The sequence below is a fragment of the Phacochoerus africanus genome, chromosome 2, assembly GCF_016906955.1.
Source record: "Phacochoerus africanus isolate WHEZ1 chromosome 2, ROS_Pafr_v1, whole genome shotgun sequence".
In the NCBI taxonomy this organism is placed as follows: domain Eukaryota; kingdom Metazoa; phylum Chordata; class Mammalia; order Artiodactyla; family Suidae; genus Phacochoerus; species Phacochoerus africanus.
Window position 1 is genome coordinate 44875007 of NC_062545.1, and position 13779 is coordinate 44888785.

The window sequence follows — 13779 nt, forward strand, 5'->3', positions numbered from 1 at the left end:
GTGTTCTTTTGTTAAATACCATTATGTGAAAGGCAGTTACAGAGATCTTGCCTTCAAGTGCCTAAAGTCTAGTTAGGGAGAAAAGAAACACCTCAAAATCCAACTAAAAGTAAGTTAGTGTCTGGGCAGGGGAAGAACCTCAGAGACAGTCAAGGGGAGGATGGGCTGGGCCTGAGGCTGGGTTCTTAAGGGCGCTTCCACTTGGCTGAGATCTGACTTCCCTGGACTATGAGTAGGTAGAAAAAGTAAGTTCCTTCCACTTAGCTTTCCTACAAGCCCTTCTCTGAGTCCCTGCTCTCATTTAAATCCCAGAGAATAGTGGATTCTGCCCTCTTTTTGAGAGGTAAAATGGTGGAAAGTAGAAGAAAAGCTCCTTTGGCAGGGAGTTTGGGGAGTTTCTGGTCTAAGACATGAAGAGGTAACGAAAAACAGTTGATGTTGTTTTGCCCAGAAACGATAAAAGTATGGGAGTGGAGGGCGGGGTGAGGCGCTAACTTCAAAATACGTCCTCATGGGAAAATCAGAAGTCTTTTGACAAAGTCCTTACACTTACTTGGTAAACATTTGGAGCGACTGTTGGCTTTTCCTGGAGAAGAGGAGGGAGATTTATTCCCTTGGGCAGGGAACAGTGGAACCAAAGGGCGAAAGCCCGATGAAAACACGTTTCTACTCAAGAGTAAGAAATGCCCTTAAAACCAGCTGCACGGAGCCGTCTCGGAGGAAAGTAGTCCAGCAGAGGCAGGCCGCTCCCTGAGTCCTACCAGGCGAAGGACTCAGCCCTGGGGTCGCGATGTCCCGGTCTCGGGTCGCCGGCAGGGGGCGGGTCCGGGAGCCGAGGGTGGGCACGTCGGACTCCAGCTGCGCGCTTGGGGCTCCCCCGGGAGCGGCGCGAAGTGGGGAGGGGCAGGGGGCCCCCGGAGCTCGAGCGCGGGCTCCGGCTAGCCGCGGGCGCGGGAACAAGGCGCATCATGCTCGCCGCGGTCCGGAGCCTCCTGCGCCTCCGCTCGGGGTGCATCCCCCGCTGCGCCCCTGGAGCACCGCCAGAAACCTCGAGGCGGCCGGTAGCATCTCTCCGGCCCCGGGGTCTTCCTCAGTACTCCAGTGGCGGGGCCCCGGGCGGCTCGGAGCCTCAGGGTTCCGGTGAGCGGGGGCTGGAAATGGCCTGGGAGCAAGGGGTCCGAGGAGGGGCGGGTGAGGAGCCGCGGCTGGGGGATTGAGGGGTGATTTTCTGTGCCGTCGGTCTGTCGGTTCTTCCGACCAACACCAAGCCTGTCGCTTTCGCAGCAGGGAGGGTCCACAGGGTCCCCGCCGAGCATAAGCCGTCGCAATTCGACAAGAAGATCTTACTGTGGACCGGACGTTTCAAAGCGATGGAAGAGATCCCCCCTAGGATCCCGTAAGTGTAGCCTGTGCCTGCCCCGGGTGCGTGCGCCGGGGAGGGCGCTGGGGTTGGAGGGTCTATCCACTCACCTCTCGACCTAGAACGAAGGCGGCCGCGGAGCCAAGCAGGTCTTCCCAGCAATACCTTCCACCTTAAGGAATTTGTCTACGGCCCCCTAGTACGGTTAAATGTCAAGCTTCCTGACTAGTCTGAGAACTAAACTAAGCGGAAAAGGGGATTGTTGGAGTCGAGTGAAAACCCAGAAGTTCAATGGGCTCTTCCATGGCGCCCAGATACCCGCCCCTAGTGAGCTCCAGGTGGTGAGACAGAGGTTAGGCCTAACCGAAGGCACCGTTGTCCTCTCGAGTACCCAAGGGGCTGCGGGGACAACAGAGAAAGAGGGGCTCTGTTCAGGGCGGCGGCTTCCTGCTGCACCCAAGGAGTAATCATGGCTCGTGGGGTGGCTGGAGAGTCTCTGGGAAGAAGCCACATCCACTCCTGGGGAGGGAGATGCCTGGTATACGCGGTTCTGCAGCCCTCTGAGCCCGGGATTCTTGGACTAGGACTCACTATGCATCAGCGTCGCTGGCCACTTCCCCCATCCCAAACCCAATAAAAACTCAAGCTGCCAACTTCAGGTCCTTTCTGCTAAATTAAAAAAAAAGAAAGAAAAAAGTAAATACAACCGGTAAAAACAATATTCCTATAGCTTCAGTTTATGCAAAGTCCAAAAATCTTTCCAGCACTTTTCAAGGGAGTGTTTAAAAAGGGGAAAGAAGGAAACTAAGAATAAAATTACTCTACTACTTTTTAAACTAATCTTAAAAAACAAGGAGGCTAGAATTATATCAAGTAAGAATTTTAAATGTTCAAATAGATTTATATGAGGTAATCAATGCCTGATAGACTAGATAATGGACATGGGGCCTACATCTTGTTCTGTGCATATTGTCCACACTTTTGTTGATTATTAATTTATTGGTTACCAAAAGCATCTCAAATAAATAGAAGAAATACTGGTGGGAAATGTTCATTCAATAATGAATGCTCAAAATTTTAATTTCTTTTTTTATCAAATTATTTGATGAGGAATGGACATAGAATTTGAAATAAAATGGAATTTGAAATCTCTTTTCAGCATTTATTCAACTAGGATATTATTTGGTAATATTTTAAAAAGGATATTTTGTTTTCCTGGAGAGCTATAGCCTCTAAACTACAGATGTAGCCCCAAACAGAAATTAGCCACAGAGAAGCTTAAAACACCATTCTTAGTATTTTTTGATTTTGAGTTCTAGTGCTGCAACTGAATAATCCAGAATTTAAAGAACCTGCATTATTGTAAATTAATGCTTGTCAAGGGACAATATTGCATTAATGTAGTTGTATATGTAGAGAAATCCACATTACAGAAATAATTTCCCCAGGATCGCTGTCAAAAGAAATATTATAAACAGAATGTAATAACAAGGTGCCTACGAAAAGTGTTGCAGTTTTTGGTTGGGAACATAAAAAGTATTAGAATATTTTTTATTTTATTATTTTCTATAATTTGTTAAAAAGCATTGCTGTTTAAGACAGATATGCCTCCTAAGCTGTGTTAGATTTACAATGTAAATGGCTTTCACTTTTATGTTCTTAATGGACATAATAACAAGTGACCTATAATTCTCGTACCATACACTAATGATATTTAATAATAACTGCACTTTTCTTTTCAGTGTTAAACTAATTTGGCATAGCAGATCAAAGCCAAATGGATGGGTAAAAAAGATCAGATCTTTTAGTTTCCATCTGGAACAAAAGTCAGTAACAAGTATAATCTAATAAAATCCTAACATTCACCTGTTTGTAACTAATTTCTTAAGATTTACATTAATCTGCCTAAAACCTGAGGAAAACAAGCTAGATATTGATTTCTGTGTTCTTTTCGCTGGTGAAAGTTAAAAGAATTTTTTTGTTTGTTTTTGAGAGGAATTGCAAATTATTTTTCTGAAATTCTTTTTTCATGTAAGTACATTTTATTTATACTTGACATAGAGAAGAAAGAATACCACTTGAATACATTCTCAAAAATCATTCTTCAATTATGTGTATTTATAAACTATCATTTCATATTACTGCAAATTGTTAAAGTTTATTTCAGCAAAAAGGCCTACAGGCATGACTACTTTTGTAACACTGCTTTGCTAAAATCTTAGACAACTAGCATATAACTTTATTAATAAATAAGGCTATGCAGTATTCAAGTAATCATATTAAAATATCAGAATTATAATAAGAAAACAAAGGTGTGTTTATCTTTTCTTCAAGAAATTACTGTGATTTTGATCTTCTTTTGAAAACTTCATGCAAAAGCCATGAAGGAAACACCTTTTCTCTAACAGACATGCTCATGAAATATATAATGAAATGTATCATAGCAGTATGAGTCATTTTCACAAAATGTATAATAGTCTGTTTAATGGAGGTAGGATGGGAAGGGGCAAGAAGAGATTTGGAGACCAGTGAAAAGGCAAAATGATGAAAATGAGTTTTAAAAAGCAACTTGTTTAAAACTGAAAACAAAGCCCACTTAAGACAAGGGGCCAAATGAACAGGAGTCATAGACACACATAAGTGTGTCTTCCTTTTATCCCAATGATTGAAACAAAAATAATGGAGCGTAAAGTTGTAATCTCTAGCAGTTATATTTTGAACAGTTAGAAACTAAATATACTGCACCATGGTTTCATAGTGCCTGACAGTAATTAGGACCTGAATAAATACCTCTTAATTTGCAATTGGTAAGATAATGTGCTAGCATTTAGAAGTCTTTCACATCTGCCATTTCGTTCAAGAAGATGTTTGGAATATTTTCATAACACATCATTGTCTGTTATGCCAGGTGGTAAAGCATATTGCTTTAGTGTCATTAATAGAATACACATCTTGGTTTAGGCCAGAAATGATAGATGCTGCAAGAAACAAAGCACGAGTGAAAGCCTGTTACATAATGATTGGACTGACAATTATCGCCTGTTTTGCAGTGATAGCATCAGCCAAAAGGGTGAGTACCTCTTTAAAGTAAAGCTAGACTTGTGAATTTTAATAAAGATTAGGAGCTTTATTCTCCTTTGGGGGCTTATTTCTCTTCTTTCAGTGCAAGAAGGGTTTCATCTCAGACACTTTGAGGCACCACATATGTCTATCATGCTGGCAACAAAATCATTCATGAAAATTTGAATCAACAAATTAACTATATGGACAGGAGGGACAGAAGCTTGTTTCCATTTTTAGATAAGCAGAAACAAACCAAAAAAATGACAGTTTATAACCTAGTTAAAATCTGTGCAAGAAGAACTTTGTTGTATGAAAGTTATCCAAACTAGATCATTCCTTAAATCATGAACTCAATTAGGTGTTGCACAGAATCATGAAATAGTTAGAAATGCAAAGTTGGAAGTGGTGAGCAAGGCAGACTAGTTTGCCTGTATCCTGTATATGAACCCTTTCCTTGGCATCACCAGTGTGTGGTTTCTAGAGGGAAACTATGAGCAAATTAACGCTCTGATTTTCCCTCTTGTTTCCTCATATTATTTCAGCTGTGAAACACTTTTTACTTGAAGAGCAGACCCACAAACATTGAGGTATCTGATACATCTCTGTGGAGTCTTCATTTCTCCAGTCTTAATTTCTTCATCCTTAACAATTTTCCTCTATTTTGAACTCTCCTCTGGACACAACCCAGTTTATCGGTGCCCCTCTTCATTGTGGCACCTGTCACTGAACCCATCAGAGTGTGATTATGACTTTGTTAGTAACGCAGCCAGAGTTGGAACTAGATTGTGGCAGCTGTGTTGCACAGCATGGTTTGCCTGGATCCTGCTTCACTCTCTAAGCACATTTAACCAATGACCATTCTGCCTAGTCCTATGATTCTGCTCTTTAATTCTCAAGTTTTCAAGAGTGTTTGAGCCCAGTGAGTCACATGGGAACCAGGGCCTCTAAGCTTACTGATATTCTGTACGTGTCTGTTCATTTCTGGTGGCTTGGCAAAGAACTTATGCTTTGAAATTATTCTCATCAAATGGAAAATTTCTTAAATGTTTGCTGGCGGAACACTTAAACATAGAAATAAAGAAATTCAAGGAGTTCCCATCATGGCATAGCAGAAACGAATCCAACTAAGAACCATGAGGCTGTGGGTTCAATCCCTGGCCTCACTCAGTGGGTTAAGGATCCGGCGCTGCTGCAAGCTGCAGCATAGGTTGCAGATGCACCTTGGATCTGATGTTGCTGTGCCTGTGGTTGTAGGCCGGCAGCTGTCGCTCCGATTGTACCCCTAGCCCGGAAACCTTCATTTGCCTTGGGTATGGCCCTAAAAGGGAAAAAAAAAAAAAAGAAAAAGAAAAAAGAAAGAAAGGAAGAAATTCAGTTATCTCATTTTTAACCTACTCTAGATAAAGGGACTGACCACCTAGCTGATAATTTTCTCCAGCTCCTAAGTGACAGATTGGGTTCTGATACTGCCTGGTCCCTCCATGTTTCATACCATCTTCCCTTTCTTCCTTATGCTTCAGCCACACTAGCTCTTTTCTGTTTTTTATTACATCAGACCCTTTCCTCTCTCCACGCTCCCCTTCCGTCCCCTGGATTTACCATTGCTGGCTCATTCTCATTCTTCTCAGAGAGAGGGTCCCTGACCACCCCATCTAAAATGGCCTCACCCAGGAACTCAATTTTATCATCTTGGCAGCTGCTCATGAGTGAGTCATTATACATCAGCAGTCCTGCTAGCTCCACTTAAAAATATATCCGCACCATTTCTATTGATATCACCCTGGTCTAAGATAGCCAACCCCTTGTTGCCTAGTTTATTGCAGTATCTTTTAGGTGGTCTCATATCTGTTCCTCTTGCCTCTCTCCAGTTCACCTTTCATTTTGAATAATCAATGCCTTTGCCTTAACTGAGATAGTGTCAGATAGAGATAGAGAATTGGTTAGCAATTTGAGATGTATTCGAGAAGGCAAATGGATAGAACTTTGTGGTAAATTCAATATGGGAAGAGGAGAGAAAATATAAGAATGAAACCAGAAAGCCTGGGTTTTTGACCTGAGCACCTAGATGAATGGTGACATTTGTTGAGATGTGTAAGGCTGGGGAAAGAGCTGATAGGCATGACAGGTAAATATACAGTAAATATACCAAGACCTTTATTTTTGATTATTATGTGTGAGATACTTATTAGACATCCCTCAATATCTGTTTTTATTTATGCTGCTGAGATGTATGTTCTTCAGTCTGAGGACCTATAGCTTTCCTCACTTCTGAAAAACTCTAAGCTGTTATAATTTTAAATATGGCCTCTTCCCCCATTCTAACTATTCTTCCCACCTCCTCAGAATATATGCTGGCACTTAGGATTCTAGATTCTATGTATCATAACTTCTTTATCTTTTTTTTTTTTCCTTTTTTGGCCACCCTATGCCATATGGAGTGCCCAGGCCAGGGGATCAGATCTGAGCTGCAGCTGCAGCCTAAGCCACAGCTGTGGCAGCAATGGATCCTTTAACCCACTGTGCGAGACCGGCGATCAAACCTGTGTCCTGGCGCTGCAGAGACACCGCAGATCCTGTTGCACCACAGCAGGAACCCATTTTAACTTCTCTTTTCTACTTTTTCTATCTTTATCTCTGTGCTGCATTTATATTTTCATTTCACAGGACTACCTCAGCTCCATGTCCAAGAGTCAAATCCTGAACTCACCTGTTGGTGTACAAATTAAACTGTTAGCCCGCAGCTATTGAGGCCAATATTTTCCCCTAATGTTCCCTGTTAGAAGCCATATCCTTCATTCCTGGCTTCCGTCTTTCTCATTCCTCACCAGTGCATGCCTTTTGTCTTCTTTCCATGTCTTGTACCTGAGGATTTCCCTTTCTTGATTTTGAGCTTAATTATTTGAAAATATATCCGTTACTTTTTATTCAACAAATATGTCTATATGCCAAGAGAGGGTGGAGGCAGATTTCTGACATCACCTGTTCTGTTGATTTGAAGTCTAACATCTTAAGTAAATTTTTTCTGTACCAAAGGATCATTTTTTTTCTTTTTTTTTATGGCCACACCCACAGCATATGGAAGTTTTTGTGCCAGGGAAGGTATCTGAGCCGCAGCTGCCACCTATGCTGCAGCTGCAGCAACAAGGGATCCTTTAACCCCTTCTGCCAGGCCGAGATTGAACCCACACCTCCACAGCCACCTGAGCTGCTGACGTCAGATTCTTTTTTTTTTTGCCTTTTTAGAGCTGCATCCACAGCATATGGAAGTTCCCAGGCTCGGGGTCCAATCAGAGCTACAGCTGCCAGCCTATGCCACAGCCACAGCAATGCCAGATCTGAGCCACCTCTTCAACCTACACCACAGCTCATGGCAATGCCAGATCCTTAATCCACCATGCCAGGCCAGGAATTGAACCTGTATCCTCATGGATACTAGTCGGGTTTGTTTCCACTGAGCCAGATGGGAACTCCTGCAGTCAGATTCTTAATGCACTGTGCCACAGTGAGAACTCCAGGATCATTTTTCTTAAATGCTATGTGTGACAGATGGTTTAAGTTACTGCTCTTCTTTTCATAGTCTCTCCTATGTATCTCCACCTAAAACAAATTCTTCCAGAGCGTCAAAAGGCTTTTTTAATTTGTTTGTGCAGGCTGCAGAACGACATGAATCCTTAACGAGTTGGAACCTGGCAAAGAAGGCTAAGTGGCGTGAAGAAGCTGCATTGGCTGCACAGGCCAAGGCTAAATGATACTGACAAAGTGGTAATTGGAATATCATCATTGTTATCAGCAAAAATAAAAGATTGGTAAGAGAATATTCAACAACTTTTTGCCAAGGTTTTGTTTGGTGACGAGATCCACAGCCTTTTTTTACTTTTTAGTAAATTTTTATTGAAGTAGAACATACATTCAGAAAGCACACAATAGTGTATACAGCTTGATAGATTTTTATCTAGTGAACACACCTGCGTAACTACCGCCCAGGTGGAAATGTAGGACATCAGCAGCACCTCAAAAGCCTCCTTTCTGGCCTCTGTCAGTCACTACCCTCTGCAGATAACCATTGATTAGTTTTGCCTGTTCTGAACTTTATATAAATGGAGTTCCACAACAAGCATTTGTGATAGGTATAAACTGAATCACTTCGTTGTACAGCAGAAATTATCACATTGTAAATCAACTATACTTTAATAAAATTTTAAAACAATGAACAAAAAACAAGCACTTGTGTGACTGTTGATTCTTATTCTCCACATTATATTGTGTGATTCATCCACAAATTTTGAGTAGCATGAGTTCATTCATTTTTATTGTGTTACGGTATCCCAGTGTATGGATATGCCATAATTTTTCTGCCCCTTTGGTCCAGTTTTTGGCTGTTAGAGATGATGCTAAACTATGCATTTTGTATATGTCATGTTTAAATCACCAAGGACTCTTTAAAACCTAAACTAATTTTCAACCCAAGTGCTGGTATATTTGGTGATTGGGTAGTTCCTCTGGGTATACTTTTCATAGTTCGCAACTAGGGGAAACAGGCTTAAAAACTTTTATAAGCTGAGAAATATTAATTTCAAAACCTATTCTAAAATGATGGAAGTACTAAAACAGTAATTATAAAAACAATTTAGAAAAGACAAAAACATTAGGAAAAGAAAAATTGAGTCAGTGGTCTTCAAACTTGAATAAGCCCTAAAACATCTTTAAAAATCACATAGCTCCTCCTCACACAATTTTAACTTGGTGCCTAAAGTTTTAAAATCATAAACACGGGCAAAGTTGAAATGACATAATTTCCACTTTATTGTGTATTAACTGTACTTTAAATATATTTCCCATCCTAACCTGAAGCTGCAGAATTAGCTCATTCGGTTTAAGGAAGGTGTCTGCTTCGTAATTTTAAGGACAAAGCCAGTCCTTATTGTCAAACTGATAACACCAGATCAAAACTGACCTTCCTTGTTATTTTTAAGGTGTTTTTTTGTTTTGTTTTGTTTTGTTTTGTTTTTTTGCCATTTCTAGGGCCGCTCCCGCGCCATGTGGAGGTTCCCAGGCTAGGGGTTGAATCGGAGCTGTAGCTACCAGAGCCACAGCAAAGTGGGATCTGAGCCGTGTCTGCAACCTACACCACAGCTCATGGCAATGCCGGATCCTTAACCCGCTGAGCAAGGCCAGGGATCACACCTGCAACCTCGTGGTTCCTGGTCAGATTCATTAACCACTGCACCACGACGGGAACTCCGACCTTCTTTCTGTTAGAAAAAGTCTCACTTTGATTTGAAAATGAAAATGCTGCTCCACATTCCTGGGACAATAATCTCACTTCTGAGTTAAACTCTAAGATAGAGAATGCAGGCAGCATTGTCACAAGTCCACCTTCTGGATGAATCAGCCACTGACTGCTTTGGCATTTTGCACAGGACCTCTCTGCTGTGAGACTCTGCTTCAGGATCTGTCCTTTCGGAATTATCCATTCATTACACAGAAGGCTTTTGTACCACAGAGGAAAAAGCATGGGTAAGATTCAGAATGGATGAGAAGTCCTTTTTTTTTTTCTTGAAGGCAACTGACTGGGTGTTTATCCCACCTACAGAATACCTGAAAAGCAACATTAGTGTTTAACTAGATAACTGTTTAATTGGATAACTGTCCTGTGGCCTAGTCAGATGGACACAAAAAACAACTAACATGGTGCTTCAGGGTGTGTGTGGAGGGGAGTGGGATGGGGTAAGAAACTTACCTATTTAGGCTAAGGTGCTCGGTCCTTTCGAGGAAGCTAAGGCCGCGTTGGGGTGAGGCCCTCACTTCATCCAGCGACCAGCACCGCGCCTGGCAGCCCCCACCTAGCACTGGTCCGCACCATGGCCTCCGTCTCGGAGCTCGCCTGCATCTACTCTGCCCTCATTCTGCACGACGATGAGGTGACGGTCACGGAGGATAAGATCAATGCTCTCATTAAAGCAGCAGGTTTAAATGTTGAGCCATTCTGGTCAGGCTTGTTTGCAAAGGCTCTGGCCAATGTCAACATCAGGAGCCTCATCTGCAATGTGGGGGCTGGTGGACCTGCCCCAGCAGCTGGTGCTGCACCAGCAGGAGGTCCTGCCCCAGCCATGACTGCTGCCCCAGCTGAGGAGAAGAAAGTAGAAGCAAAGAAAGAAGAATATGAGGAGCCTGATGATGATATGGGCTTTGGTCTTTTTGACTAAACTTCTATAACATTCGATAATCAAAAGCTGAGCTATTCGCTGAAAAAAAAAAAAAAAAGACACTTACCTATTTATTGTCTTCACATTTAAATGAAAAAGTAGAAAGTGTGTGTGAATGTGTTCATTTGCCACTAAAATTGCAGATTGTTTTACTAGGAGCAAGAAATCCTAAAAATAATTGATCCAATTAGTTTCACTACTCTGATTAACATAGTTTCAAATACTGAAGGAAATGAGACCAGCCAAAGCAAACAAAACAAAAGAACAGGTAGTGGAAGAAGAAAACAAGAACAAAAACACTAGGCTGGGAAAAACGACAAGGTCCTACTGCATAATCTAGGAAATAATATTCATTATCCTGTGACCATAATGGAAAAGACTATGAAAAAGAATACATACTTATATAACTGAATCATTTTGCTATAAAGCAGAAATTAACATTGCAAATCAACTATGCTTCAAAAAAATTTTTTTAAAAACCCACTACATATAAGGTATCCAGCCCGTGTCTGGTACATGGTAAACACAAACAAGCAAATAAACTCTAGGCTGGGAGGCCTAAGCCTGGCTGTGTGATTTTGTGTTTCAGAATATATTAAGAAAGTTAAAGAGACATTCCCTCCTATTTCTATTTGTTAAGTTTAAAACTCCAAGCCTTAAATAAATGCACTGTATTGCAGTAAAATAACAGAAAAGGAAAAATAATCTCAATTGAAACATGTGAATACCCCACTAATTGCCAAGGCTTGAGATACTAGGATAAATTAGACATGTTCCTGTTATAGAAGAATATGTAAGTCCTAAAATAAAAGCAACATACTACTTTATCAGATAATGCCACCAACAAAATCTTACTGGTGTTAGAAAGGGGATGGAATTTTAATCAGTGAGGACATCTATTTTTGCTCCATTAAGAATATACAATCATAAGAATAAATCAGACACACATATAAATGCAATTGTAAAATAACATTTTATTATTTTTAATATAGTGCTATAACACTTCATAATATTGCATACTACTCCAATGTCAGTTTATTCAGTTAGGCAAGAATATCTTCCCCTCATCCCACTTCCCAATCAGAATTTAAAGATGCATTATCCTTTTAAAGCCCTAACTGTACTGGCTCCTAATATGTCACATTTCATAAAACAATAATGATATGAACTAAAATGAGTAAAAGTTAACAGCAATTACTCTGATTTCACAGTTTCACAAAGCAGCCAGCAGACTGCTAAATTTAGAACAGCAACAAAAATCCACTAAGACTTTGTATTATAATTACTTTTTCCGTAATGCTCCTTCTTTAGAGAAGAAAAAATATGAAGGCAAAGGTAATGCTTTGTCTAACAAGTCCTTTTCCAACAAATCAATCTTCATCTGCAAATAGGTTTTACAGTTACCAAAAGATACACTGTTTCTGTGCCAGCAGGTTTTATTACTTTTTATTTTTTTATTTTCCTGTTCTAGTGCTACCAGTAAGTGAACAGAATGACACTAAAAATTAAGTTATAGGAACACCTTTCAAAATAAAACTTACAGTAAAAAAAACAGGTTACTGAGTCAAGTACTCACAAATAGAAAACAAGCATAATTGCATAGATTAGCTGGTAAAAATTCAAATTCAAACAAAAATAAAACACTAAATTTAATTAAATAATGCAAAGGACTCTTTCAAGTATTTTCTTGATTTTTTTTTTGCATTAATGTTGCATGTGTTGCCCTTTACAACATGTTTTCTTTCTTTCTTTTTTTGGCACAGTTTCTTTCGGGTTTAAATATAATAAATCTTAGGAAAGCAAGTTAAAAAGAGAAATTTTTCTCCACAAGGGTCGGTGAAGATTAATGAAAATAAATTCTGGAGCATTTTAAACAGCACATTTAAAAAGAGTAGTCATATTAAAAAAAATTTTTAGGAACAAAGTATTTGCTAGTATATAGGTTCAATAAAGTCAACACCATACCAATCGATGGTCCCAACTCTTACATATTGCCCCTTACATTCAAATCTAATCAATCACCCAAGTAACAGATCCAATGCATTATACATAATTTTGAATGCTTAAAATATTCTGTACCTAGAGATATAATGCTTATTTCACTGGCAAAACTTTAAAAATCTTCCCCTTAAAGTTCTTCCTCTTATTTCTATTATTTTTCCTTCTATAAGAACTATTTTGTTTGAAAGCCTTGGCTTAGAGATTTATAATGTGACTACGGGGTCCTCAAAATAAAAGCAGGCACAGCTGGTTATTTGTGAATTATGTTGCATTATCAAGTTCACTTGATTAGAAAGAGTGGAATACCCTGTTATCTGATACTTAGAACTATCTGCATCACAAAAAAGCATGTATCTGATAAATTCACCATCAATTTGGTAATCTTTCATATAACTACCCTGTTCTTTTGAATATACATGTGTATATATATACACACATAATGCAAAAGAAACACTTCTTATACTGAGCTTCATAACTTCTACTACAATAAAAAGGGCACAGATACAGTCCTCTACTTAACAATTTAAAAGAGGTTTGGCAGATGTAGTCAGCATTATGGACACCATTTAAACCTGTGTTCTAGAGCTTGTAGGTTTTAAGTGCCTTGCCAAAAGCTTAGTTTCATGATATATAATTTACAGTGTCATACTATTTAAAAGTACTCCTATATACATTTTCTTTTTGTAACATGCCTCTGATTTCCAGCAGAAACATTATAAATGCTATCATAAATGAAATCTTTCTTTACAGAATAGGCTATGAATCATATCAAAAATGCTTCTAGTTCCCATCTTAAAACTGCAGTAAACTGATTTTTAAATAAGTATTTTAGGTATATAATTGAAAATGTAAATAGCCTGCATATAACTATAAATGAAAAAACTGAATTCAACAGTACCATATATGCTTACAAAACTACAAAGTATAGTACTGTGAAAATAACATACAGACATACCCATATATATGTATCTATAAATATATATATATAATTTTTCAATTGAAATTGTTTTTAAAGTTTCACAGTATGAAGAGGTTTTTGCTACTAATACATAAACACATACATTATATGACCAATCTGATACAAATGTAATCTAATACAATGGTTCATAACAAGCAGTAGTATGACCTCGGAATTACCAAAGGGGGAAA

The 13779-nt window shown here is 39.6% G+C and overlaps 2 protein-coding genes across 3 annotated transcripts; both read left to right on the forward strand.

Moving 5' to 3' along the window:
• The first annotated feature begins 703 nt into the window (after positions 1–703).
• Positions 704–8245, forward strand: FAM162B (family with sequence similarity 162 member B). 2 transcript variants are annotated; one of them, XM_047759858.1, is made up of 4 exons: positions 704–1140; positions 1288–1396; positions 4322–4430; positions 8074–8245. In XM_047759858.1, exons 1-4 carry the CDS (start codon positions 969–971, stop codon positions 8170–8172), a joined length of 489 nt encoding a protein of 162 aa, XP_047615814.1. In that variant the 5' UTR covers positions 704–968; the 3' UTR covers positions 8173–8245. The 2 variants fall into 2 exon arrangements, with proteins under 2 accessions (XP_047615814.1, XP_047615806.1); XM_047759850.1 differs by having other exon boundaries at positions 708–1140; positions 1285–1396.
• Positions 8246–10245: 2000 nt separating this feature from the next.
• On the forward strand, positions 10246–10667 carry LOC125121014 (60S acidic ribosomal protein P1-like). The gene has a single exon (XM_047769342.1). It carries the CDS (start codon positions 10285–10287, stop codon positions 10627–10629), a length of 345 nt encoding a protein of 114 aa, XP_047625298.1. The 5' UTR covers positions 10246–10284; the 3' UTR covers positions 10630–10667.
• The last annotated feature ends 3112 nt before the right edge of the window (positions 10668–13779 follow it).

Coding starts and splice junctions, on each gene's coding strand:
- FAM162B (XM_047759850.1), top strand. CDS start 969: ATGCTCGCCGCGGTCCGGAGCCTCCTGCGCCTCCGCTCGGGGTGCATC. Junction 1,397..4,321: donor GAGATCCCCCCTAGGATCCC/GTAAGTGTAGCC, acceptor ATCTTGGTTTAG/GCCAGAAATGATAGATGCTG. Junction 4,431..8,073: donor TGATAGCATCAGCCAAAAGG/GTGAGTACCTCT, acceptor TTGTTTGTGCAG/GCTGCAGAACGACATGAATC.
- LOC125121014 (XM_047769342.1), top strand. CDS start 10,285: ATGGCCTCCGTCTCGGAGCTCGCCTGCATCTACTCTGCCCTCATTCTG.